The sequence below is a fragment of the Cnephaeus nilssonii genome (genome assembly GCF_951640355.1).
Source record: "Cnephaeus nilssonii genome assembly, chromosome: X".
Classification (NCBI taxonomy): domain Eukaryota; kingdom Metazoa; phylum Chordata; class Mammalia; order Chiroptera; family Vespertilionidae; genus Cnephaeus; species Cnephaeus nilssonii.
In genome coordinates, this window is record NC_137071.1 from 123,796,432 (window position 1) to 123,824,189 (window position 27,758).

The following is a 27,758-nucleotide window of genomic DNA, read 5'->3' on the forward strand; positions in this document are numbered from 1 at the left end:
CCTCCAGGGAGCACGCCCGCACCTTTCCCTCCCCCTCCTTGCTGCCCACCCCTCTCACCTTTACCTTCCTCACTTCTAAACTACGAGGGCTCTTTCTTTGCCTCTATAACTTCGTTTCCTAAGCCCATTTCTTCTATGATTTACTTATTTTACCTCTTGATTTAAAACAAGAAAAAAAAAAGTAAAACCTATAGATAAAATCAGCCTACATGCTATATGATTCTTTTTACATGACATTCATGCTAAAGCAAAACTATAGGGATAGAAAACAGATAAGTGGTTCCCAGGGTCTGAGGGTGAGAGTGGGGGTTGACTACAAAGGGGCCTGAAAGTTTTGGGGGTGATGTAACTATTGCATATCTCAATTGTGATGCTAGTTCACTACTGTGTACATTGTTCGAACTCACAGAACTTATAAAGAGTAAACTTCTAAATATTTTTTAAATTTTATTTTTCCATTACAGTTGACATATTAGATTAGTTTCAGGTGTATAACATCATGATTAGACATTTATACAACTTATGAAATGATCACCCTTATAAGCCTCGTACCCATCTGACACCATACATAAGTTATCACATTATTGACTATATTCCCTGTGCTGTACTTTACATCCCTGTGACTATTTTTATGCTGGCAATTCATTTATTGAATGTAAATTATATATATACTAGAGGCCCAGTGCACGAAAATCATGCACTTGGGGGGGAGGGGGTCCCTCAGCCCGGCCTGTGCCCTCTCACAGGCCAGGAGCCATCAGTAGGACAGTAGGACATCTTTAGCGCTGGCGCAAAGGCAGGAGAGGCTCCAGCCACCGCTGCTGCACTCGCCAGTCGTGAGCCCAGCTTCTGGCTGAGCAGCACTCCCCCTGTGGGAGTGCACTATCCACCAGGGGGCAGCTCCTGCATTGAGCACCTGCCCCCTGGTGGTCAGTGTGTGTCATAGAGACCAGTTGTTCCGCCAGCTGATTTGCATATTAGCCTTTTATTATATAGGATTCTAAAGATAAGAGGGGGGGGAAACTCAAGAAATGTTTTTAAAAAAAACTTGATATGCTGTAGAGAATCAGGAGTCCCATATTCTTACCTCAACAATGATTATAGTTCTGATTTGGGCCAATTTCTGTTCCCATGCTGTTTCTTAGTCAAGATACTGCCAATTTCTAGTACTTAGTAACCAGCATCTCCTAGGAGTACTAGAAAATATTTTAAAAGCTAAATTATGAAATGCCATATGGTTATAAAATGGCCTTAGCTGTCCTGACACCCCAATTTTTCATTGTAACACACATCTACCAGGAGAGTTTGATAACAAGACAGTGTGAAATAAACTGTACCTCATCCAAGACTCAGTGAAATGATAGAAGGACCCTATTTTTTTTAAACCAAAAAAGAATACATTTAAAGGGTTGAGATCAGAGGCTGGCACACAGCAGGTGCTTAATGGATGCTAAGGAGGCAGAACAATGCAGAGAACATGGCCTGCTGAAGGTTATCACACCTGGGTTCCAATGGGCACTACCACTTAATGTCTTGGGTGTCCTGACAACTACAGGAGCCTGTTTATTTTTCCTACATGGGGAGACTAATCCCTTCCTGGCAGAGCGGTATTGAGGGTTGATGGAGGTGAACAGGTTTCCAGGGCTTGGGGGTTTGTGCTCAAGCAGTACATAATCCTCTGCCCTGGCTGCCCCAGGACTCAGGAGCGGCCCACGCTTCCCTGTTAATCAGCCTGCAGCCAAGGGCTTGCCAATCCTTCCTATGGTCCCTAGGATTTGAATAGGTAAATTTTGGGGTGACAGCATGAGAGGCAAGGCTAAGATATGGCTCTGGGTCCAGAGATGGTAAGTTTGAGGTGGGGGGGAGGGAACGGGGCAAAGACTGAAGCAATATAATGCCCATTCCCTTCAAGTGTCCAATCTCAGGTAGATGGCTGGGAACTGAAGTCATGTGCTTAACCCAACACACAGAGTAAAGATGGTGTTTCTGCTGCCATCATCCACCAAGTCCCTGTATGAGGGCCCCTGATACTGCTTCGGCTTCTCTGTCCTTGTCTGTCCCCAAAGGAGGTGGCTTATTATATTTTAACTAGAGGCCTGGTGCATGAAATTCGTGCACTTTGGGGGGGGGAGGTCCCTCAACCTGGTTTGCACCCTCTAGCAGTCTGGGAGCCCTCGGGGGATGTCTGACAGGCCTAAGCTGTCAGTTGGACATTCTTAGCGCTACTGCGGAGGTGGGAGAGGCTACTCCCACTGCCGCTGTGCTTGCCAGCTGTGAGCTTGGCTTCTGGCTGAGTGGCACTCCCCCTGTGGGAGCGCACTGACCACCAGGGGGCAGTTCCTGCATTGAGTGTGTTCCCCCTGGTGGTCAGTGCATGTCATAGTGACCAGTCGTTCTGCTGTTTGGTCAGTTTGCATATTATCCTTTTATTATATAGGATGGGGTATAATGACTTTGGACACCAGAAAAGGACTTGAATGGTGCACCCCCGATTGACACCTGTCTTGAGGATGCAGCCTGTGAATAAATGGTACTAGAACCCTTTTGAATGACAGAATTCAAATGCCGGTGCTGGATGAGCCGTGGTCATACAAGCGCAGGGCTCACCCAGAATGCATCAGTCCAAGGGATTCCTCCAACTCACTCTGCCCAGAAATGCCCTAAGGCCGTGGTCAGCAAACTGAGGCTCGCGAGCCACATGCGGCTCTTTGGCCCCTTGAGTGTGGCTCTTCCACAAAATACCACGGCCTGGGCGAGTCTATTTTGAAGAAGTGGCATTAGAAGAAGTTTAAGTTTAAAAAATTTGGCTCTCAAAAGAAATTTCAATCGTTGTACTATTGATATTTGGCTCTGTTGACTAATGAGTTTGCCGACCACTGCTCTAGGTGAGGTTTGCCCCTAACACACCTAACTGCCTTCCCAACAGGTGCCTTGTTTTCCCTTTGTATGAACAAGGTGGCACTTACGCTTCAGCACCAGCCAGGCTTGTGTGTTGTCCCCTTCCTCTGTCCTATCCCCAGAGCCTTCCAGACACAGAAGGCTCATTGCTGTTCACTCTACTCCCATTGCAACCCAGGTGAGGATCTGTGGATTTGGGTGAAAGATGCGTGGCCTGCAGCCCATTGCGGGAAATGTCTTGTAGCCGAGTTCTGTTGTGGACTGGTAAAGAAATCATCACCATCCAGGGACCACCAGGTCTACCAGCAGCCTAGCCTCTAGTTGCATGCTTAGCTGTCCAAGAGAATTTGGCGAGGGGTTGGTCCCCCTCCATCCTCAAGCAGCCCAACTATAGGGTGGGGGATAAACTGTTAGCATCAGATGTCATGATCATTTACTTCTCTAGTCAACTATGATGGGAGTTAAATAAAGTGCATTGGGCTGGCCATTTCCAGCCACTTGGGACCCTTTTTCTTCCCTGGAGAATGGAGGGAACAATGTGGGGGAGGTATGGTGGAGGGATTCCTTTCATGTGCGTGTGCTTCGGGAGAAGCAAACCATTTTTTTTCATCTGTATCCCCCATCGCACTGGAACTGGTTCTTGGAGAGTGGAGGGGATGAGATCAGCTGGTCAGTCACCAGCACTGTCATCAGTGTTGCCAGAGAGGTCGAGGGCAGACATCATGGAATCGGACAGCTTACTGGCGAGTTTATCTGCAGATGGAGAAATACAGGCAGTCATTTGGTGGCTGGCTTGCCAACAGGAGGCCTGCAGGAGCTAGCCTGCATTGACCTTGGTCTGCACCCAACTCCAAAACTGGCTCACTTACCCCCTAACACTACACAAAACACCTGGTGGGCTGCTAGCAGCCATTGCTCAACCTCTGAGGCAGACCCGCTTGTCTACGTGTGAAATGATCGCTCCAACACATCTTCCATCTTAGAATGTCAGACTCACTGGGCTCCAAGCATTTTTATTCCTTCCCAGTATGAAAATATCCATTTCCTTTTTCTGTGTTGAACTTACTAGCACTCTGTCATCACCCTCAAAGTTCTCACAGCAAAGGGACACTAGGTACACTGAGCATGATTCTCACCTCCCATCCTCATCACACCCTATTGTTCCTCTGGAAAGCCTTCTCTAACCACCCCTACCCCAGTACCACCTCCACACTGGCTGTCTTCATAGTGATCACTCTGTGTTGCCAATGTCTGTTTTCTTGTTTCCTCCTCACTCCCCAATAAGACCAGGAGTTCCAGGGCAATCCATCTCTGGATTCCCAGGCCTCAGTGTGGAACCAGGCCAAGAGTGAATGGGTAGGAACACAGTCTAGTTCAAAGAACAGAGCTTTGCCGAAACCGGTTTGGCTCAGTGGATAGAGCATCGGCCTGCGGACTCAAGGGTCCCAGGTTCGATTCCTGTCAAGGGCATGTACCTTGGTTGCGGGCACATCCCCAGTAGGGGGTGTGCAAGAGGCAGCTGATCGATGTTTCTCTCTCATCGATGTTTCTAACTCTCTATCCCTCTCTGTTCCTCTCTGTAAAAAAATCAATAAAATATATTTTAAAAAAAAAAGAACAGAGCTTATGGGGTCAATGAATCCTAGGTTTTCATTTTGGCGCCATTAAATACTAGTTGTCTTGCCTTGAGTGTGTCACTTAATGTCTCTGGGGCTCAGTTTCCTCACTTACCAAATGTGGGTAAGACTTTTACAATGGGTTAGTGAAGGTTGGCATAGCATGAAGACAAAAATGGGCCAGCCACACAACAGTCCACCACTAAAATGAAGAAGTTCTTTTGTGAGTTGACATGGAAATATCTCTAATATGCATTAAATGGAAAATGAAGTATTTGTATAGAAAAAGAGAATAAAGAATATATAGATGGTTGCCTGTGTACCTATCTCAGGAACGAGATACAAGGAATTAACTGGGCCCGGCTGGTGTGGCTCAGGGGTTGAGCGTGGACCCATGTAACAAGAGGTCACCAGTTCAATTCCCAATCAGAGCACAGGCCTGGGGTATGGGCTTGATCCCCAATAGTGGGCATGCAGGAGGCAACCAATCAATGTCTCTCTCTTTGATGTTTCTATCTCTCTTTCTCCCTGTCTTTTCCTCTCGCTCTAAAATCAATAAAACATTTTTTTTTTAATTAACTGGTAGCCCTGACCGGTTTGGCTCCGTGGATAGAGCTTCAGTCTGCGGACTGAAAGGTCCCAGGTTCGATTCCAGTCAGGGGCGTGTGCCTTGGTTGTGGGCACATCCCCAGTGGGGGGTGTGCAGGAAGCAAATGATCAATGTTTCTCTCTCATCAATGTTTCTAGCTCTCTATCCCTCTCCCTTCCACTCTGTACAAAATCAGTAAAATATATTTTTTAAAAAATTAACTGGTGGCCGCTGGGAGGAGGCCTGGCTGACTAGGGGATTGGTAAGAGAGACATTTTATTGTATATCCTTTTATGCCTTTTGGATTTTGAGAACAATGCCTATTAATAAAGTAACCATTATATATAGCCTATAAGCTTCCTAATACATAGAAAGCAAAACTGATAAATAAATGGTGGTTATTTGATACACAAACTAGGCCAGTGTTCTCCAAGTGTGGTCCCCAGACGAGTACTAAAAGCATCTTGGAAGCAGTAAGAATCACAATTCTCAGTCCCCATGGCCAACCTATTCAATTAGTAACTCTAGAGACGGGTCCCCAGAAATCTGTTTTAACAAGCCCCTGGCAGTTCTAATATGAGCTAGAGTTTGAGAACCACTGTGCCTATAGGTGAGCCTCCTAACCCATCCCTGCCCCTAACCCTTGCGTAGGGCTGGATACATGGGGGTGCTCACTTAGGAGCCCCTAATCAAGGCTCCAGGTGAGCCCTTTTTGGTCACAGGGGGATGGTCAGGTGTCCCCACCTGTACGCTTCTGCATCTTCTTCTTATTCTTCAGAGCGCATGCCAGAGCCTGGCCCTGCTGCAGGGGGTCTGTCTCCATGATCTTCTGTACCATTGGGCGACGGTCCACTGGGCAGATGTTCCTGGGGTAGGAGTCCGCATTGCGCTTAGCCCACGCCTTCTGATGACCATTCGAATTCATGCAATATCCAGTGAACTCTCCATTCTGGTGAGACAGAGGACAGCAGTGAGTTCTGGATCCCCAAAGGGCCTGCAAAGACTTCTGCAGAAGAGGCAGGGTAAGAACAAGGAGCCCGGAGACACGCAGAACTAAGCTCCAAGTCTGGCTCCACCACTGACGAACAGGTGCTTAGTTAACCTCTCAGCCACAGCCTGATCACCTGTCAAATGGGGGTGGATAATGAGTAGCTTGCATGGCTTTCACAAGGAGAAAATGAAAAGGTAGAGGTACTTGATCAGTGACAATTGTATTACAATGATTCTTTGCTCAAGTGACCCTTCAAGGTCTTAGACAATGTAACAAATATTTCCTGATACCTATTTTGTGCCCAGCTGTGTAGGGACATGCTGGAGAAATGAGCCAGATGCAGTCCCATCTTTGGGAAACAATCAGACTAAAAAGGTTACAACCAACCATGCAAGACAGTGTGGTAAGTGCCCACCAGAGACACAGTGTAAATGACAGAGGTTGAGGAAATGGTGGTGGTCAACACACTTCTGATAGGAGTCATTCCAGACTGAACACTGGAAAAGCACAGCGTATAACTGAACACCCAAAAGGGTGTCTGTTGGCTTGAATTGAAGATACATGTTGGGGGGAGGCCTGGAGGGGGTCAGTGGGTGAAAAGGGGGACATATGTAATAGTTTCAACAATAAAGAATCTACACTAATAAAAAAGAAACCTGCAAATTGACCATCACTCTGCTACACCCACCAGCCAATCAGGAGAAAATATGCAAATCAGAAGGCCAAAGATGGTGGCCCCCCAGCTGCCCCAAGCATGGAGTGGCCGGGCAGGGCAGGAAGCCCACTATGGGGCGGGGGGGCGCAAAGGGATCTACAGGAGCAGCACTCCAGCTGCAGCAAAGACGAAGACTACAGACTCTGAAGTCTGCAACGAAGACGAAAATGGCAGACTCCGGCCTGAGAAAAGGCCTGGGTCCCGGGTGCCAGAGGAAAACCGGTGCTGGAAGCCAAGGGAAGGAAGGCCTATTGCACGAATCTCTTCGTGCAACGGGCCTCTAGTTATTTCATAATAAACTAAAGTAAAAGAAGATACATGTGGGTAGTAAAAGCTAATGACAGAAAGCTCACTATGTGTCAGACAGGTACCATTCTAAGCATATATATTATGTGTATGTGTACAACAGATATATGTATATGTATACATGTACACACACCTATTAACCCATTTATTCCTTACAACAATGCTAGGAAAAACAAGGGCATGTATGACTACCTGCTACACTACAATGGGGAAAAGGCCAGGCTACCAAGCACACTGTGTGACTCTGGGGTTGTGGGGGTGGGGGACACCATTCACAGTACAGCACACCTAAATGGCATCTCCCAGAGTCAGGCAATAGAGTGGCCCTGCTCAGGGTCCTGAGCCTGAGCCTGGAGGTTATAGTAAAGAATGGGGAACTACTATAAGTCCCTGAGGGAAAATGGTATGCTATGGGGCTTATGGGCTCAGTGGAAAACATTATCAGGGGATGGCCTTACCCCTACCAGACCGCTGTACCGATTTTTCAGTAATTTCTGAATCTCTGGTGACTCCTAATTTTCGGTACTTTGCCTAGACCTATTTTCTACAATGTCTCCAAGTTCCATCTTATTCTAACCACTTGTTTGCATGTAACTAACATTTTTCTATATCATGTTGATTTTTTCTCTTTAATGCTCAGGAGCCCAGGTATAGGGGACAGTTAGGTTCAGGGCCTCAGGTCTGATAGGTTTAAACACACAACTTGATACTAATTTTCCTGTAAGCATCAGGGGAACCTTTGAAACTAAGTGAGGATGGGAATGGTGTAAAATCCTGCCACTGCCCTAGTGCAGGCCTCATCATCTCTTAAAGAGTCCAGGTGACAGCTTCCTTCCTGGACTCCCTGCCTCCACCCTGGGCCCTTGCTTTCTAATCTGATTTTTACCCCACCTGCCAGAGTAATGTTCTAATATACAAACCTGACCATGGTGCTTAAGAAACCCTTCCAGATATTATGTAGCCATCCAAAATAAAGCACAGCTCTTGGCCCTGGCTGGTATGGCTCAGCTGGTTGGAGTATAGTCCTGTACAACTAAAGGTGGCGGGTTCCATTCCAGTCAGGGCACATACCTAGGTTGAGGGTTCAATCCCCGATTGGTCATGGTGCATATGGGAGGCAACTGATTGATGTTTCTCTGTCACATCAATGTCTCTCTCTCACTCTCTATCCCTCCTTCCCTCCCTCTCCCTCTTCATATCCCCCTTCTTCCCTTCCTCTCTCCTCCCCTTCCTCTCTCTAAAAGAAATCAATAAAAACATATCCTCAGGTGAGGATTAAAAATAAATAAATGATAGCTCTATGAAGTAATCATGTGGGACAATCTACAAGATGAATTTGTAAGTGAAATAAGCAAAGTGGAAAGCAATATGAATAACATACTACTATATGAATTAAAACAGATCTCTGTACCTGCTTGTATGTATATACGTGTGTGTATGAAGCTGAAATAGCTCTGAAAGGACACTCAAGTCTGCTAATGGTGAATGCCTCCAAGGAGGTGACAGAGTGGCTGGGAGATAGAAGCAGGAGAGAGATTTACTTCTCCCTGTAGACCTTTTAGTTCCTTTTAAATTTTATACCATGTACATGTACTACCTAGTCAAAAAAAATAAGAAAAAAGATTTTTAAAAAATATATTTTATTTATTGATTTCAGAGAGGAAGGGAGAGGGAGAGAGAGAAACAAACATCAATGATGTGCCCTAGCTGGTTTGGCTCAGTGGATAGAGCGTTGGCCTATGGACTGAAGGGTCCCAAGTTCAATTCTGGTCAGGGCACATGCCTGGGTTGTGGGCTCAATCCCCAGTGGGGGGTGTGCAGGAGGCAGCCGATCCAATGATTCTCTCTCATTGATGTTTCTATCTCTCCCTCTCACTTCCTCTCTGCAATCAATCTACACTAATAAAAGAGAAATATGCAAATTGACTGTACCTCCACGACAACCACCAGCCAATCAGGAGTATGCAAATTAACCCAACAAAGATGGTGGGTTAATTTGCATATGCAGGCACCCAGCAGCTGGGGGCGGGGCGGCACCAAGTGGCCTGGGTCCCAGGAACGGGCACCAAGCAGCCTCCTGGAACCATCGCTGGCCCCGCCCACAGCCGCCCGCAGCCTCCTGGGGCCATCGCCAGGCCTGGAAGGCAAGGGTGGCCATGCCAAGCCAAGCCCGCAGCCTCCAGGGACCATTGCCGGGCCCGGGAGGCGAGGGCGGCCGCGCCAAGCCAAACCCACAGCCTCCAGGGACTATCGCCAGCCCCAGGAGGCAAGCACAGGCCGTGGCCCAGCACAGGCCCGGAGTAAAACGTTGACAGCAAGTCCTTTCAGTATAATTGGGGCATTAGAGGCCCAGAGAATGATCATTTCCTTTTCTATGAAACACATAACTCTGACACACCATTTACTTAAATAAGTTCCATATATTTTGACATTTTACAGCCCTGGAAAGTTACACATAATGATCAGCAAAGTGAGAAGATGAAAAGAATTTTTAGGCTTTTAAAGATGTAACTAATTTCTGTCTAGAAGACACAGCAATTCAAAAAGTGATGGTTTTATTGTCCTATAGGACATTAGCCAGATTGTATCTAATTTAGCAGTTTTACTTCAGGCTTTCATCTTTGAAAATCACATTTGGAATTGCATTATCATCCTGCCAGTCCCTTCACTGAGTTAAATAGAACTTTTGCATCTGCTATTATGTATTTGAATAAGAATTATGTATTTAACACATGCAAAATTTTGTTTTGACACAATAAAAGATCATTTGATTCTTCACTGAAACACAGAAAAACACAAACTTGAATCATTGGTGTGGCTTAGGCTAATTTTCCAAATATTGTTAATAAAATTCATGGTAGGGATCTTCAAAGAGCCAAGAATTCTCTTTCAGGCCTGTATATTCAGCATCTCCAAGGAGGAGGCCTGTTATTCTGTGTTTTGTTTTGATTTTAATACTCAGCAGAGGATATTTTTTCACTGCTTTTTAGAGAGAGTGGACCGGAGGGAGAGGGGAGGGAGCGGGAGCGGGAGAGGGAAAAGGAGAGGGAGAGCCTTGGGCTGCCGACTGCAGGGTCCAGGTTTGATTCTGGTCAAGGGCATACCTAGGTTGCAGGCTCCTCCCTGGCCGGGGCCCAGGTCAGGGCTCATGCAGGAAGCAACCAATCGAAGTGTCCCTCTCACATTGATGTTTCCCTCTGTCTTTCCCTCTCTCTTCCATGCTCTCTAAAAATCAATGGAATAAAATATCCTCAGGTGAGGATAAAAAAAAGAAATAAAGAAATGTCATATCCTATGAAAGAGACATCTTGAAAATGCCTAAAGAAAGTTGTCATTTTTTTGTGGTGAAGGGACTGGAGTCCATGTTGATGAAAACACCTTGGCAGCTGTGGCAGCCGGCAGTGGCAGCAGTAGCGGGGTGATGGGGGCGGCGCCTTCCCCTGATCAGCCAGATTGCCTCCTGCAGAGGGAGGCCTACTGACGGCTTAGGCCCGCAGAGAGTGGGCCTAAGCCATCAGTAGGACATCCCTTGAGGGCTCCCAGACTATGAGAGGGGAAAGGGTGGGCTGAGAGACGCCCCCCACACACACAGTGCACAAATTTCGTGCACCAGGCTTCTAGTAAAAATATATTATAAAAAAAAAAAAACATCAATGATGAGAATCATTGATAGGCTGCGTCCTGCACACACCACACTGGGGATCGAGCCCGCAACCCAGGCATGTGCCCTTGACTAGAATCGAACCTGGGACCCTTTAGTCCGCAGGCCAACGCTCTACCCACTGAGCCAAATCAGCCAGGGCAGAAAAAAGATTTTAAATAAACAAAATGGGGGGAAACAAAACTCCTTGACCATAAAAAAATAACCAACTTTTAAGAACAACCCGCATCTCCCCCCCATTATAGGCAGACGTCATGGGGGCCAGGCAAAAGGGACTGACCACTTACCAGAGCCATGGGTAGAGAAGAGGGTTGCCATAAAGAAAAGGGGCAAGTACCTTATACACGGTGGTTTTATTTTCCAAGGCATCTACTATTTTCATCATCGGAGAATGGAGCCATTTGATCTCCGTTTGAAGCGGGTCCATGTCACCCAAGAGCTGATCAGATTCTCCATTGGCCAAACCTTTAACACAAGCAACAGCACTGTCAGGGCCCTGGCTCCTCCCTGCTGCTAGCCTCCTGGTCAGGCCTCAGTGGATAAGATATGTGGACACCGCCCAGGGGAGTTGGGAGGGAAGGCTCTTTCATTCCTGCTGGCAGCCCCCAGGACAAAAGATTAAAGGCATGGGTTTTGCAGTAGGGCACTCGCCTGCCTGAAGCTGGCCTCCCCTGCAAACCACAAATGTACCCATTGACTGGGCCCATACCACCCTCACACCTGCTTCTAAACTTCCTTTCCATCCCCTTCCCTGAGCCTATAATCCCTATTCACTCTTCAAGATCCAACACTAGGGCCAACTCCTGTAGTAGAAAACTCTCACTGGGAACCTCCCCCTCTTCTCAATTTCCCAGCCCTCCATCTTTGTCCAGTGCATTCTCAGTGACGGAGCCCCTGTTGCCCTCACATGCAGCTAGGGCCAAGCATCATCCTAAGAATGAAAGCGGGAATTTCTCCCAACTGCCCACGTGATACAAGAGGAAAGTAATGTTCAGAAAGGGGGCTGACTTGCCTGAAGCCACATGGGAAATAAACTCTACAGCAGGCAAGTTCTCTTATCCTCATTTGGAATCCAAGGACACCAAAAGGCCCAGAGAAGGACTACTGGTCCTCAAGAAAAACAGAGAACTAGAAGGCAGGCCAGCCAGGGCTTTCTCTACTACCCAGAGTGTCCACAGACTGATCCAGAGAGCACTGGGTACCTTTCTAGGGTAGGGTAGAGAAGGGAGGAGGAGCCATAGCCAGGGCTTCAGATGGTAGTATCTCAAGAAAACAAACTTCCTTCCAGAGTTTTGGAAAACCACGTGGCTCCATAATAGCTCATAGTTAGCAAAAAAGTACTATAGCCTGGCTGGTGTGGCTCAGTGGTTGAGCATGGACCTACGAACCAGAAGGTCATGGTTTGATGCCCAGGATGTGGGCTCCATCCCCAGTAGGTGGTGTGCAGGAGGCAGCCAATTAATGATTTTCATCATCATTGATGTTTCTCTCTCTCCCTCTCCCATCCGCTCTAAAATCAATAAAAACATATATAAAAAAGAGAAAGCACTATATACAGGCCAGTCACTGTTCTCAGTGTTTTTATGTATTAAATAACAGGTGGATGCTATAGTCCGTCTTACGAATGATGTCACTGAGACATGGAGAAGTTAAGGAACATGTGCAACATCACACAGCTAACAAGAAACAAAATTTGGATTTGAATCCAGGTGGCCCCTTCTTTTAACCACTCTGAGGTGGGAGAGTCTTCGACAATAGCAGAGGAGAGCTGCTTTGAATGCCACCTCTGCCTCCCACTGACTATGCATCATTCAGCAAATATCACCCTTCTGTGACTCAGATGCCTCACCCACCAATGGAGGTGAGAATGAAAATCTAGGAATGGACATGCCGTGGCTGAGGCAAAGCCTAGGGCAGTGATGGGCAACCTTTTGAGCTTGGTGTGTCAAACTTCGCCAAAATGAGCATAACTCGGGTAGTGTGTCACTTTGAGGAAAAAACATTATTTCGCGATATTTATAGTTTAAATAACATAAATGTATAATTGTTATATATAATTGTATTTAATAAACCTCAGCGGCCGCGTGTCATCAGAAATGGCTACGCGTGTCAGTGCTGACACGCGTGTCATAGGTTCGCCATCACTGGCCTAGGGCATGAGAGGAGGGGTTTTTGAGAGAAGTGTCTCCATCCACGCCAGGTCCCAAGAGACGGGGAAAGGAAGCTTACATTTCCTGAACACCTCACGGTGTACAGTACTTTGCTGATTTTATTACTATCTACCAAGAGTCACAACCAGCCCCATGGCCCAGATGAGAACTCTCCACCTTGTGGGTGAAAAGCATTAAACTTGGAGCTGGTTAACTAATTTTCTCAAAGCCAGGAAAGGGGGAGATCAAACCTGGAATTTGTTGTTAAGTCCCTGTGGCTCCACTAGGGCAAGACCAAGTGGGGGCAGGCCGGTCCCCTCGCCCTCACTTACATTCCATGGTGTCTTCGTTGGCCTGCTCGGTGTCCTCAATGTCGAAGACTTCGGTCATCTCCTTAACAATCTCAGCACTAAGATGGGTGGGCAGAGTGTGCGTGGCGGGTGGAAGTGTGTAGAAGCTGATCTTCCCACTACATTGGGAGGTTGGAGGAAATCGGTGGTGATGTCACTGAGAAAACAACTGACCCATCACAGAAAGAATGAGTTCCCGAGTCAGAAACAGTGAGGGACAATGAGCAAACCCAGCCGGTGGCTTCTGAACAAGACGTTGAGTTGCTAGATAATCACTGACCCAGGGTCCTACAGCCCAGTCCCCTTTGTGGAGCCTCACCCCGACCCCTACCCGGTCCTCACCTCACCCAGTCAGACAGGACAGCTTTGGCTGCCTCCTCCTGGTTATAGATGCCTCCCTTCTTCTTTTTACCCAAGCGCTGGGCCACCGCCATCAGAAAGTGCTCAGTGGTCTGGAAGCCAGAGACGCCGTAATAGTTGGAAATCTGGTGACGAGAGGAAGAGGAGAAATCAGAAAACAGAATGAAGGGTCCTTGGAATAGGGTAGGGCAGTGGTCGGCAAACTCATTAGTCAACAGAGCCAAATATCAACAGTACAACGATTGAAATTTCTTTGGAGAGCCAAATTTTTTAAACTTAAACTTCTTCTAACGCCACTTCTTCAAAATAGACTCGCCCAGGCCGTGGTATTTTGTGGGAGAGCCACACTCCAGGGGCCAAAGAGCCGCATGTGGCTCGCGAGCCGCAGTTTGCCGACCACGGGGGTAGGGCTAAGCAAGAGCCCTGCGCACCTCCTCCAGGTTGCAGCGTTGCAGGATGGTCTCCACCGGGGTCACGGGGTCCGCCAGCTTCTGCACGTGGATGCAGTTGCGCAGGATGGTGCCCACCTCCGAGTTGGGTCCTGGGACAATGCCTGGGGCATCCAGCAGCCTGATGAACTTGTCCAGGTGGACCTCCTGCATGAACCTGGGCAGGAGAGGAGAGGAGAAGATGCAGGACCCTGATGAGGCCAGATGTGTAAGGCATCCTGTAGGCTCCAGGCACACAGCTGAGAGAAGGGGTGAGGGGCAGATGGCGCACAGATGAAGCTGGAGAGATGTAGGGCCAGGGATTCGGGGTCCTACAGAGCTGGGACTGATCTAGTCGAGCCTCTGCCGTTGGGGACTGAGCTGCAGGACCGTGGTCAGCTTTTGACTCTCTGAGCCTCAGATGCTTCATCTAGGAAGCTAAGCTGCTGATTCATAGCCCAATCCCTGCAGGGCTGGTGGTAGGCTTCAAGGAGCTAATAGGGGTGAGAGGGGACACCCAGCTGGGAGCCTAGACCACACCTAGGGTGTACCAGGTACATGCAGGCTGTTCCTGAGACTCCCATGCCCAGGGAAGAAGCAGAGGCTGCTCTGAGATAAGGAAAGGGGCAGGGGCTGAAGGAGTGAGAGTAGAGGGAATGGTGAGTCAATGGGAGTGGGAGAGCAGGCAGGTGCTTACTTGGTGATCCCAGGCACGGCTCCCACACTGCAAGCACGGCTGCGTTTCAGACTGTTGATCAGGCTGCTCTTGCCAACATTTGGAAGGCCTACAGAAGAGCAGCAGGTGGCTCAGGGCAGCAGGGGCCCTTAGGAACATTTGGGCCACCCTGTATGGGGGAGGCCCAGGTAGGGACAGTGACCAGGCCACGAGGAAGCCAAAATCAAGAGCCTGGCCTTTTGCCTTCCCACCCCCAGGCCCTGACCCATTCCCTGCATGGCCTTTTTGCCCCTGCCCTCCATTTGTAAGCACACTGGGTAGATATGCCCCTCTCTCTCGATGTGGCAGTCACCTCCCACCTACAACCAGCCTGGGAAAGGTGCTCACTGCAAGGCCTCTGCGACATGATCCAACAGAGAGGGATATCGGGAAGCGTCCATAAAACAGACAACCGTCTGTCCTGCTGTGTAACTAACCGGGATGGGGGACTCATCTCCAGGTGTCCCTCTCTCTGAGCAGCTGTCTGCTTGTGTTTTTCTGTTTGGGCATCTATGAGCACCTCTGGGTTTGGGGATATCTTTGTCTTTCTCCCTCCCTGGGTCTCTCATTATCGCCATTTTCCTTCTGTGTCCTAGGCGTTACGTATCTACTGCTCTTTTTTCAAAAATATATATTTTTATTGATTTCAGAGAGGAAGGGAGAGGGAGATAGAAACTTCAATGATGAGAGAGAATTATTGATCGACTGCCTCCTGCACGCCCCCCACTGGCGATCGAGCCTGCAATCTGGCATATGCCCTGAGCAGGAATCAAACCGTGACCTCCTGGTTCATAGGTTATCGCTCAACCACTGAGCCACACTGAACGGACTATGTCTATTGCTCTTTCACAGATGTGCCTGTGTGTGTGTGTGTGTGTGTGCACGAGCACATGCATGTATGTATATGTTGATTGTTCTCATTCTAAATACTACTGCTTTTGCCATGTTTTTACTTTCCTCAGTCTTTCTACCACATCTGTATCTAAGCATATTTCTTTGCCAGTTTGTCTCACTGTCTCTCATTCTAGCCATTGTTCTTTCTTTTGTTCACCACCCCCCCCCCCAGTTCTGCCTCTTTGTAATTCCATCCATGTCAACTCAGCTCACGTTCCTTCCCCCAGTGGGCACCTCTGTACATGTTTCACTGTGTCCCCTTTTCTCTCTCCCAGTCTGTGTCTCCCAAACTACCTCTCTCCTTCCCCCGTCCCTACTGCTCTATGCATATACACTGAGTGGCCAGATTATTATGATCTCTGAACGCATATCTGGCCACTCTGTGTGTGTGTGTGTGTGTGTGTGTGTGTGTGTGTGTGTGTGTTCCTCTGTGTCTCCATATTTGTTCCTGCTTATTTCTATGTGTCTCTCTAAATGTGTCTCTCTAGCCCTGTGCTCATTTCTCTCATCCTTTCTTTGAGTATGTATACGGGTCTGCCTCTCCATATACATGGGTGCCTCTAGTCCTCTTGTTTCTCTCTGCAGGACTCCGTGCATGTCTGTCTCTATGCCCATTTGGTATTTCTTTCTGATCACATATCAGTCTCTCCGCGTGCCTCTATCATTTAAATCTGTCTCCCCACTCCACTGCCCACCAACCCCAGCCCTTGGCTTTGCAGTTCCTTTTCTGTCTATTCAGGTATGTGTATCTCTACCCTTTTCTCAGTGTCCAGCTCTGTCCATGTCTTTCTCTGCTGGCTCCACTTCCTCTCCCTGCTGCTCCACCTCTGCCTCTCTCAACTCCCCTCTTCCAAGCCCACCATCCTCCCCTCGGTGCTCTGGGATCCAGACAGGCCCAGGTTTGAGCCTGAGCTCTGCCTTGTCTCACACAGAGCTGAGACCCTCAAGTCTCCTTCCCATCGCTGGGCCTCAGTGTTCTTATCTGTGAAAGAGAGATGCTCACCACTCCTTCCCACAGCTCTGGTAGGATAAGAGGGTACCAACTCCAAGCCTAGCCCTATGCATTTGGTGCACGGTTCTAAAATGCAGCACGTGGCCTGGCTGCATGGCTCAGTGACTGAGCATCGCAACCCATGGACCAAGAGGTCCTGGATTCGATTCCCAATCAAAGCACATACCTCCTAGCTGGTTTGGCTCAGTGTATAGAGTGTCAGCCTGCGGACTGAAAGGTCCCAGGTTCGATTCCGGTTGGGATCGATACCTTGGTTGTGGGCACATCCCCAGTAGGAGGTGTGCAGGAGGCGGCTGATCAATGTTTCTCTCTCATTGATGTTTCTAACTCTATCCCTCTCCCTTTCTCTCTGTAAAAAATCAATAAAATATACATTTTAAACATTCTGAGCTGGCCTTGAACATAATTGGCCCAGCCTCGCTCAGAGCACATACCTGCACTGCCGCTTGATCCCCAGTAGGGGGCGTGCAGGAAGCAGCCAATCTATGTTTCTCGTGGATGTTTCTATCTCTGTATCCCTCTCCGTTCCTCTCTCTAAAATCAATAAAAACATATTTTAAAAAATAAAATGCAGCGCATGGTGATGATTCTGAGTAAGTGTTCCCACCAATCCAAATTACAAAGCGCAAAACCCTTCCCCTCAAAAAGGTGACACAAAGTTCCCAGGATCCTTTCCCGGCAATGAAGCCCCCAAGAGCCTGAGCCCTGTGACCGCTCCCCAGGCGCCTTACCCACAACGCCCACGCGGATATGGGTGCGCACTTCACCGAGGCGGCAATAGTTCCCCAGAACCCTCATGAGGTTTTCAGCTCCAAAGCAGGCTTTGCTCTTCAGCAGTGACTCAGAGGCCTGCTCCACGGGCACACTGCAGCGGTTCTAGAAAATGAGGGATCATACAGCAGAGGCATCAGCAGGGAGATGTGATTTGAGCCCCGAGTTTCAACTTTCAGGGCCTGCCTGTGATCAAGGAGACCCTCAGGCCAAAGTGGGAGACTTCTCACACAGGCTCCAACCCTGCCGTTTCTCGGCCCCCCTTGGAGACCCGAGGGGTTCTGGTTTTCCACTGTCTTTGAATCTCCAGTCTTCTTTGTCCCTGTCTCTGCCTACACACAGCTCCTGCGTCCCTCAGCAGGGACAGTAGGGCATCCTAGCCTCGAGACAGGCCAGACTGGACTTTCAACTCTTCCTCTCACAGGTGTGTGCCTAGCACATCCTGCTTGCTGCCATCCCTGCCTGCAAAGGGGAAAGATAATGCCTGGCCCACATACAACCCACCTTCCCTTGATTCCTCACACAGGACAAGGCCATTCCAGCCTCTCTTTTTTTAAAATATGCTTTTATTGATTTTTAGAAAGAGAGGAAGGGAAAAGGATGGAGAGATGGAAACAAAGACGAGAGAGAAACACCATTCATCGGCTGCCTCCTACACACCCCTCACTGGGGACTGAGCCTGCAACCCGGGCATGTACCCTGACTGGGAAGCGACTCTCGACCTCTTGGCTCATGGGTCAATGCTGAACCAACTGAGCCACACTGGCCGAGCCAGCCTCTATCTCTTTACTCCTGATGCCACCTCTTCTACCCAGAATACCCTTCCATCTCTTCCTCTTTCCTTACTTACCCACCACACTATTGCAAAATAGAAATTAACCTAACTCTCCATCAACAAAAAGCAGATTAATGCGATGTATCCTTAAAGGAAATACAAATGAAAGAAAGCTGATAGCAAAGGATTCTTACCCCATTTCTGCCATCAAAAAGGTCAAAAAATTTTTAAATGAAATTATCATGTCTTCCAGATTAGCAAAGATGAAAACGTTTAATGATATCAAATGTTGGCAGAGGTGGAGGGAAATAGGCCCTGTCACACATTCATTACCCATATGGTGGAAAGATAAATGGTACAGCCACTTGGGGGGGGGGAGGTGTGCAATTTGTCTGTGTCTAGGAAAATATAAAATGCATAAAGCCTATGACACAGCTACTCTACCTCTCAATACCTAATGTACACAAACATGTGCAAGGGAGTGTGTTGAAGTACTGGTTAGAACAATAAAAAATTGGAAACTAATTTTACTTAGCATCAGAAGATAAATCTCAGTAAAAAGATATCCAAGAGGGGAAAAAAAGCAAGCCACAGGATAAGACATGATACCCACAAACACAATTTTCTCTTTATATGCACTTCCCTGTGTATATACAAAGTACAGAAAAACATCTGGATCCTTCCATACTCACAATGATGGTTATTTCTGGTTATAAGTGGATAAAGGAGACTGGAATTAAGGGTATTGGTGAAAGGGTAATCAAGCTTTATATGCAATTGTTTTTATTTTTTTCTACTTTATTTTTTAATAAATAAGTTTTATGCTGGTGCAAAATTGAAAAAAATGTCCCCAGCACCAGTTTCTTTCCCTAGAAGCAACCAATGTTTCTGTATACTTTAATATTTTAGGGTGAAAATGTATTTCTGTGTTAATGATCTAATTAGAACAGTAGTTCTCAACCTTTCTAATGCCGCGACCCTTTAATACAGTTCCTCATGTTGTGGTGACCCCCAACCATAAAATTATTTTCGTTGCTACTTCATAACTGTAATTTTGCTACTGTTAATGAATCGTAATGTAAATATCTGTGTTTTCCGATGGTCTTAGGCTCTACAGCAGCGGTTCTCAACCTTTCTAATGTCGCGACCCACAGGTTGAGAACCGCTAGCAGGGTCGCCTAAGGCCATCGGAAAACACAGATATTTACATTACGATTCATAACAGTAGCAAAATTACAGTTATGAAGTAGCAACGAAAATAATTTTATGGTTGGGGGTCACCACAACATGAGGAACTGTATTAAAGGGTCGCGGCATTAGAAAGGTTGAGAACCACAGAATTAGAAAGTAGTGTGATGTTTTAAAGAGAAAAACAAACAAAGGCATGTATTTTAAAATGGAACAATTCTCTAACTGTATTTTCCAATAGGTATTACCCTTACATCTGGAAAAAAAATGCTTCCTAAAGAGCAATAATATAGGAAGAAATGAAATGAAGATTAAGTCATCCAGTACAGCAAAAAGCTCAAAGCTGAAGGCCTAGTTCAATTACCAAAGAGTTGGAGACCCAGTCCAAGTCATCCCTGGCCCAGGCTATCCGGAAAGAGTCTAGAAGCCCCTTGCCCCCGCTTACCAGGTTTTTGACCTGATGCTGGGTGCTGGCCTTGAAAGCCACAGTTGGCAGCTCATTCCGAAGGTAATCCAGCCACTTTTCTATAATCTCCTTGGGGACCAGGTCTGGGGGAAACAGAAACAGATAGAAGAAGAAGAACATAACTTCGACAGCTCACTCCGAAGATGCATCTACCCATACCCATGGCTAGGCCCACCTCCTGACAAAGAGAGCTCCCTGGCCCTGCTACTCCCTAAGTTAGAGTTAGAAAGGACACCGTATTCTAGGGGAGCAGTTGGCCCTCCCTGAGGGGACCTCTCAGGGAGAATGGGAAAACTAGCTCTTTGGTCCCAGGTGCCCTTCTTCTAAGCCAAGGTGCCCAGGGTGCCAGAGGTCTCCCCAAGATTATGTTTCCAATCCCCTCTCTGGATCATTCTAATTTGGACCAAATGTCAACAATAACGTGGACAGCCCTAACCGGTTTGGCTCAGTGGATAGAGCGTCGGCCTGCGGACTGAAGGGTCCCAGGTTCGATTCCGGTCAAGGGCATGTACCTTGGTTGTGGGTACATCCCCAGTGGGGGGGGGGGGGGGTGCAAGAGGCAGCTGATTGATGTTTCTCTCTCATTGATGTTTCTAACTCTCTATCCCTCTCCCTTCTTCTCTGTAAAAAAATCAATAAAATAGATTTTTTTTTTTTTTAAAGATTAACGTGGACAAAAAATGGCTACCATTTGTGAGGTACTGACCACACATATGCCAAGCACTTTATTATTCATTCTCACAACAACCCTGGGAGTTGGGACAATCACAGCTCATTTTAAAGCTAGAGAAATGGAAGCTCTTAGGTTAGGGGTCCTCAAACTTTTTAAACAGGGGGCCAGCTCACTGTCACTCAGACCGTTGGAGGGCCGGACTATAGTTTAAAAAAAAACTATGAACCAATTCCTATGCACACTGCACATATCTTATTTTGAAGTAAAAAAACAAAACGGCAAAAACACCCACATGTGGCCCGCGGGCCGTAGTTTGAGGACGCCTGCTCTTAGGTGATATGACTGGTCCAAGATCCAGGACAAAACAGCACAACTGAGATGAGAGCCAGACCCAAGTGACTCCTGAGTCCATGTGCTATTGTGCCCTAGTCTCTGGGTTCCAGCTTGGAGAAGACACTCTTCAGGGATGGCCAGTCACAGATAAGGCTTAAAATAGCAAGAATGGAGGAATCAAAGGCAGCCAGGCTTGCACACCATTCCCAGCTTCTGCTGCACTGTGTGTCTTTAGACCAGGGGTGGGGAACCTTTTTTCTGCCAAGGGCCATTTAAATATTTACAACATCATTCTCGGGCCATACGAAATTATCAACTTAAAAATTAGCCTGCTGTATTTGGTCAAACATTTAATTAACTCACCCCTAATGCCTTGACTGGGTCAGACCAAATGATTTCTTGGGCCTTATACAGCCCGCAGGCCAGACGTTCCCCACCCCTGCTTTAGACAAATGATTTCACCTCTCAGATTCCTGCCTAGAAAGACTGGAACAAGAATTCCTATGTTGCACAACTGTTAGGAATACCACTGAGTTGTTGCATCTCAGGATCTGGTCAGAGCTGGTCTTTCAAGAAGGCCTGCCCCCTGCCATGCCTCACCCAATGCTCCTCAATACCCACCAATCTTGTTCAAGACCAGGACCAGCTTCTTGTTGCCCTCTGCCCGCAGGACAGTCTCCTCCATCTGGAAGCAGCGGCAGCCCAACGGGTCCCTGGCATCCAGAACTTCCAGAATCACATCAGAGTATTCCACTACCTGCAGGGCAGAAGGCGAGGGATGGAGGCAGGCGGAGGACTGGGTAGCAATCGCAGAGGCCCGTGAATGAAAAGGCCTCCATCTCAGTCAGGGAAAACAGCAACGGAGAGGAGATGGGACTGGATTGGTACCCTCCCTGAAAGGCCAAAAAGAGTCCCCATACCTTACGGAACTCCTTGTAATAGGCCTTCCTTGTGGCCTCATCATCCAGCTGAGGAAACATATTTAATTCCTGCAAAGCTTCCTCCTAAAGGAAAAAAGAATAGAATGGTCCATGGGAGGAAACAGCGAGAGAGAGCCAGGGCATTGGAGACCATGGGAACCACGTGAGTCCCAGCCACCAAAGCTGGGAAGTGAAAGAACAGACGGGCTCACGTGGTACCTATGTGTATGTGTGTGTTCTAGCACCAGAGAGAGGCCTGAGTGTGCACATGGGCGTGTAAAAATTAGCCTGCTATAGTTAGTCAAACATTTAAGTAACTCACCCCTAATGCCTTGGCAGGGCCAGACCAAATGATTTCGCGGGCCTTTTATGTCCTGCGGGCCAGAAGTTCCCCACCCCTGCCTTAGTCCTCCCAACCCCCCCCCCCTCCCTGTCTTTGGGTTCCAGCTTGGGAGAAAGGACATATCCAGGGTTGTCCAGTCACACACAAGGCTCAAAATGGCTCTTTACCTCCCTCTGTCCTCACTGTTTTCCCATCCTTTCTCCACCGATTGCCTACTTCCCTTCCAACCATCTCACTCCCTTTCTCTCCCTTTCACAGAGCAACAGCAAAACATGCTCTTGAGCAAACTCGCCCCCGTACCACCCAGGGGCAAAACTGCTCTCTTACCTTGGACTCAAACTCCTCCTGGCGTCGCTGGACATCCTGACAGTAGCTCTCCATGGTCCTGCGTCTGTGTCTCTCTTGCTCCCGGGCAGCCTGCTGCTTCTCCCTCATCTCCTCAATCTAACAAGGGAACACACACCAGGACCTCAGCTGACCAGGTCTGCAGCCTGAGGGAAGGACGGGAGACGGAGAGGAACAGGGAACGGGTGACAGCGGGAGGAAACAGTGTGGCGTGGCAGAGGTGGAAGGAGCAAGGATACAGGGCGAAAGCAGATATTACAGCAGAATATAAGGGGTTTGGGAGAAAGAAAAAAACAGAGCACTGCAGGAAGGGAAAGTGGGGCAGAGAACAATAAAAGAAGGACAAGGGGCCCAGCCAGTGTGGCTCAGTGGTTGACTATCAACCTGTGAACCAGGAGGTCACAGTTCATTCCCGGTCAGGGCACATGCCCAGTTTGTGGGCTCGATCCCCGGTGTGGGGCCTGCAGGAGGCAGCCGATCAATGATTCTCTCTCATCATTGATGTTTCTCTCGCTCTCTCTCTCTTTCTCCTTTCCTCTCTGAAATCAATAAATATACACTGAGTGGCCAGATTATTATGATCTCTGAACACATAATAATCTGGCCACTCACTGTATATCCTATATAATAAAAGGCTAATATGCAAATTGTCCCCTCGACCAGGAGTTCGACCAGCAGGCAGGCCGGCCAACCACCCATGTCCCCTCCCCCTGGCCAGGCTGGCTGGACCCCACCCATGCACAAATTCATGCACCAGGCCTCTTAATATACATATGTATACACTGAGTGGCCATATTATTATATGTTCAGAGATCATAATAATCTGGCCACTCAGTGTATAAGGGCATGGGAAGCTGAGAGAGAATGTGTTCCTGGCAGAGGGAACACCTTAAGAACAGAGGGAGAAGGGGACAAAGTTGTGGGATGCCCCAGCATTTAGAGAGCAGGCAGACACTGGCAGAGAGGAAGGAGGACATCTAGGAGAGTAAGATGACAAAAAAGTCAAAGTGAGAGTATTTCAAGGAAAGCAGGTCTCAAATGCAGAGCATTCAGATCAAATTATATGAAAACTCTCCATCAGAGCCCTGACCGGTTTGGCTCAGTGGATAGAGTGTCAGCCTGCAGACTGAAGGGTCCCAGGTTCGATTCCGGTCAAGGGCATGTACCTTGGTTGCGGGCACATCCCCAGTGGGGAGTGTGCAGGAGGCAGCTGATCGATGTTTCTCTCTCATCGATGTTTCTAACTCTCTATCCCTCTCCCTTCCTCTCTGTAAAAAAATCAATCCTATCTAATAAAAGAGTAATATACAGATTGACCATCACTCCAACACACAATATGGCTGCCCCCATGTGGTCAAAGATCCTGCCCCTATGTGGACACAAGATGGCCACCACAAGATGGCCAGCAGGGGAGGGCAGTTTGGAGGGACCAGGCCTGCAAGGGAGGGCAGTTGTGGGAGATCAGGCAAGCAGGGGAGGGCAGTTGGGAGGCACCAGGCCTGCAAGGGAGGGCAGTTGAGAGGGACCAGGCCTGCAAGGGAGGGCAGTTGGAGGCGATCAACCCTGAAGGGGAGGGCAGTTAGGGGTGACCAGGCCGGCAGAGGAAGAAAGTTGGGGGCAAATAGGCTGGCATGGGAGTGGTTAGGGGGTGATCAGGCTGGCAGGCAGAAGCTGTTAGGGGCAATCAGGAAGGCAGGCAGGTGAGGGGTCCCAGATTGGAGAGGGTGCAGGCTGGGCTGAGGGACACCCCCCCCCTCACCCCCGTGCACGAATTTCGTGCACCGGGCCTCTAGTAAAATATATTTTTTTAAAAAAAAAACTCTCCATCAGAGAGTGCACTGGTGAGGCTGGTAAAGATTTCAATGGAGCTGTGGGAACACAAGCCAGACAGCAATGGACTGGGAGGTAAGCAAATGGAAACACTAAGTCAAATATCAAAGCAACATCCTCCCTTCCACCTTCCATAACAGCCTCTACAACCCTAACCATTCTGGCCTTTGCCCTTCCATTCACCACTCCTGAGGACCTGGCAGTCCAGGCAAGCCCTCTCTCCCCCATGGTACAGGGCTTACCCTCTTCTTCTTTAATTCAGCCTCCCGGTTGGCATGATCATTGGAGTGAACTAACTGGGGAGTGGAGACCAACTTGAAGGCTGCTTTCTTCCCATTCTGCTTTACAGGATGGTCACCACACGAGAGGGGGAAAAAAAAAATCAAACAGAGCTAATGAACCCATGGAAATCACCCTCCAGGGAGGGGTTAGAGCTTCTTAAAAGTGTTGTTGCCAAGGGAAAGGAAGAAGGGGGGGAAAAGGGGGCTTTCCCCAAAGGTATGCCCATCTTGCTAAAGAGAGACCCTCCCTCCACTAGCCAGGCAGAAACTGACTGAAGAACCCCAGGAAAGGGAGGTGCAACTCGGAAGGTTTCCCAAGTAAAGGTAAAGGGAAAAGCTAAGTAGTTCTCCAAGTGTGGTCCTTAGACCAGTAGCAGCATCACTTGGCAACCTGTTAGAAATACAAATTTTCGGAAGCCACGACAGACCCATGAATCAGAAACTCAGGGGTGGGGGCCCAGTAATCTGTGTTAAACAGATTAAGCTGGTTAAACATGTCCAAAGTGTGAGAACTTTGCCTGGCTGGTTTGGCTCAGTGCCCAGACTGGCACCCTGACCCCGGCAAATTCCTAGGGTTTCCTTTGTCCCTCAAAAAGTACACATAGCCTGGCCAGCGTGGCTCAGTGGTTGAGCATCGACCAAGGAACCAGGAGGTCAGTTTGATTCCCAGTCAGGGCACATGCCGGGGTTGCGGGCTCCATCCTCAGTAGGAGGTGTGCAGGAAGCAACTGGTCAATGATTCTCTCTCATCACTGATGTTTCTATCTCTCTGTTTCCCTCTTCCTTCTTCTCTGATATCAATAAAAATACTTTTTAAAAAATAGAGTGTGAGAACTTCCACCATCTGCTACAATCTGACAACCACTGCTTTGGCCCAAGTCTGACTTGTCCATATCTTTCCTAGCAGGGCCAGGAGATCCAGGAGCTGGAGCCATTATGTTTCGGCCTTTCTCCTACCCATGAGTACCCCGAACCTAGGAACTTTCTCACTGAGCTCAGTTTCTTCATCTAAAAAATGGGACCATGGCAATCCCTACCAAAATAAATCAGGCACTAAGCAGCGTGTGGCTTGTGGTGTAAACTTAATAAATGCTGCTGATTCTCTGCTGCAGCCACCCAGAGAGAGAAGGAAAGCCGAGTCCGATGTGTTATACTCTGTCTAGAGCAGGGGTCCTCAAACTTTTTAAACAGGGGGCCAGCTCACTGTCACTCAGACCGTTGGAGGGCCCGACTATAGTTTAAAAAAAATTATGAACCAATTCCTATGCACACTGCACATATCTTATTTTGAAGTAAAAAAACAAAACGGCAAAAACACCCGCATGTGGCCCGCGGGCCGTAGTTTGAGGACGCCTGGTCTAGAGTAACGCACCATCTCTACTGGGTTTTATGGGCCTCTTCTAGGGCAGGTAACCTGTTCCTAGCCGTACCCAACAGTGGGCACATCTTACCTGAGGGTTGGGCCAACTTACCTTCTTGCAGCCTTTGGAACCTTTACCTGGCTTCTTATTTTCTACAAAAAAAAAAAAAAGAGCCATCACTCACCTACACAACATTTTTTGAAACCTTAATTAAGGTCCAGTCGCATTGACACCTAAGGACGCCTCTGACATCATGTTTGTCTAGCCCAGTGGTCGACAAACTCATTAGTCCACAGAGCCAAATATCAACAGGACAACGACTGAAATTTCTTTTGAGAGCCAAATTTTTTAAACTTAATCTTCTAATGCCACTTCTTCAAAATAGACTCGCCCAGGCCGTGGTATTTTATGGAAGAGCCACACTCAAGGGGCCAAAGAGCCCCATGTGGCTCATGAGCCGCAGTTTGCCGACCACGGGTCTAGGCCCAGAACAGGACAGACAGGGAGATGGCATCAACATTGTTAGAAAAACGACTGAATATAATGCTCAGGGCATCATTTCAATGCAAACTGAAACAATTGTTAAGGAATCCTGTGAAGAGAGTGAGCTGAATATCTCCTTGTAACTCCTCTCTCTCTCCCGCAACTTCTGGCAGGAGGAAACTCAACAAAAAAAAAAAAAAATTTTTTTTTAAGTTAATCCTCACCTGAGGATACTTTTCCATTGATTTTTAGAGAGAGTGGAAGAGAGAGAGATAGAGGGAAAAAACATCAATGTGAGAGAGACACATCGATTAGTTGCCTCCCACACACGCCTCGACCAGGGCCGGGGATCCAGCCTGCAATGGTGGTACATGCCCTTGACCGGAATTGAACCCGGGACCCTTCAGTCTGCCTGCCAATGCTCTAACTGCTGAGCGAGACTGGCTAGGGCTCCACAATTTCAGCACCAGGCTGAGGTGGGGGGCTGGCAGCATGGGAAGGTGATCTGAGGAGTCCCAGCTGCTTAAGCTAGGATAGGTGCCCTCGGCACATGCCCCTTCCTGCCAACCCTGCTCAGGCCATTGCCTCCAAAGGGACTTTCCCTATTCGGCTAAAGTGCAGCCCCCCCCTGGATACAAGAAGGAGAGCTCACCTGCCTCAATCCCACCTTAACAAAGCCCAGGGATTTAAGACGCCTCTCCACAGTCAAAGTCCCACCTGTCATCCCATTCACAGCTGAGCTCTTACCAGTGGTCGGCAAACTCATTAGTCAACAGAGCCAAACATCAACAGTACAACGATTGAAATTTCTTTGGAGAGCTGAAAACCGACTTCTGCGAATGGGCCACCAAGTTTCAATCGCACTGTACGTGCGCGCCCGCACGGGGTATTTTGTGGAAGAGCCACACTCAAGGGGCCAAAGAGCTGCATGTGGCTCGCGAGCCGCAGTTTGCCGACCACTGTCTTAAGGAAGAATGACTTTCCTTAACTCTCACCACCTGTAAGAGGGCTAAAGGAATTCCTAGAGGGGGTGATTCTGGAAGTTCAGGGCACAAATATAGGAGCAGCTTGAGATTACCACCACGGGCACCCCCATCCCAAGTGGTTTGCACTGAAGCAGTTAATGTAGAAAACAAGAGAATTTTTTAAAAATGTATTTTTATGGATTTCAGAGAGGAAGGGAGAGATAGAAACATCAATGATGAGCCCTGACCGGTTTGGCTCAGTGGATAGAGCGTCGGCCTGCGGACTCAAGGGTCCCAGGTTCGATTCCGGTCATGGGCATGTACCTTGATTGCGGGCAC

At 48.2% G+C, this 27,758-nt stretch overlaps 1 protein-coding gene across 1 annotated transcript in view; it reads right to left on the reverse strand.

Annotated features, from left to right (window-relative positions):
* Window positions 1-2,777: 2,777 nt before the first annotated feature.
* The window catches only part of GNL3L (G protein nucleolar 3 like), a 38,114-nt gene continuing 13,133 nt past the window's right edge, over window positions 2,778-27,758 (reverse strand). Inside the window, exons 3-16 of the mRNA XM_079765033.1 lie at window positions 26,083-26,123; window positions 24,572-24,667; window positions 22,482-22,598; window positions 21,812-21,895; window positions 21,513-21,648; window positions 19,865-19,968; window positions 17,417-17,561; window positions 14,762-14,849; window positions 14,068-14,242; window positions 13,619-13,761; window positions 13,259-13,395; window positions 11,114-11,241; window positions 5,848-6,052; window positions 2,778-3,651 (exon numbers count right to left, since the gene is read on the reverse strand). Of these exons, the coding sequence (XP_079621159.1) occupies window positions 3,569-3,651; window positions 5,848-6,052; window positions 11,114-11,241; window positions 13,259-13,395; window positions 13,619-13,761; window positions 14,068-14,242; window positions 14,762-14,849; window positions 17,417-17,561; window positions 19,865-19,968; window positions 21,513-21,648; window positions 21,812-21,895; window positions 22,482-22,598; window positions 24,572-24,667; window positions 26,083-26,123 (1,682 nt within the window). The 3' untranslated portion in view covers window positions 2,778-3,568. The remainder of the gene's footprint in view (window positions 3,652-5,847; window positions 6,053-11,113; window positions 11,242-13,258; window positions 13,396-13,618; window positions 13,762-14,067; window positions 14,243-14,761; window positions 14,850-17,416; window positions 17,562-19,864; window positions 19,969-21,512; window positions 21,649-21,811; window positions 21,896-22,481; window positions 22,599-24,571; window positions 24,668-26,082; window positions 26,124-27,758) is intronic.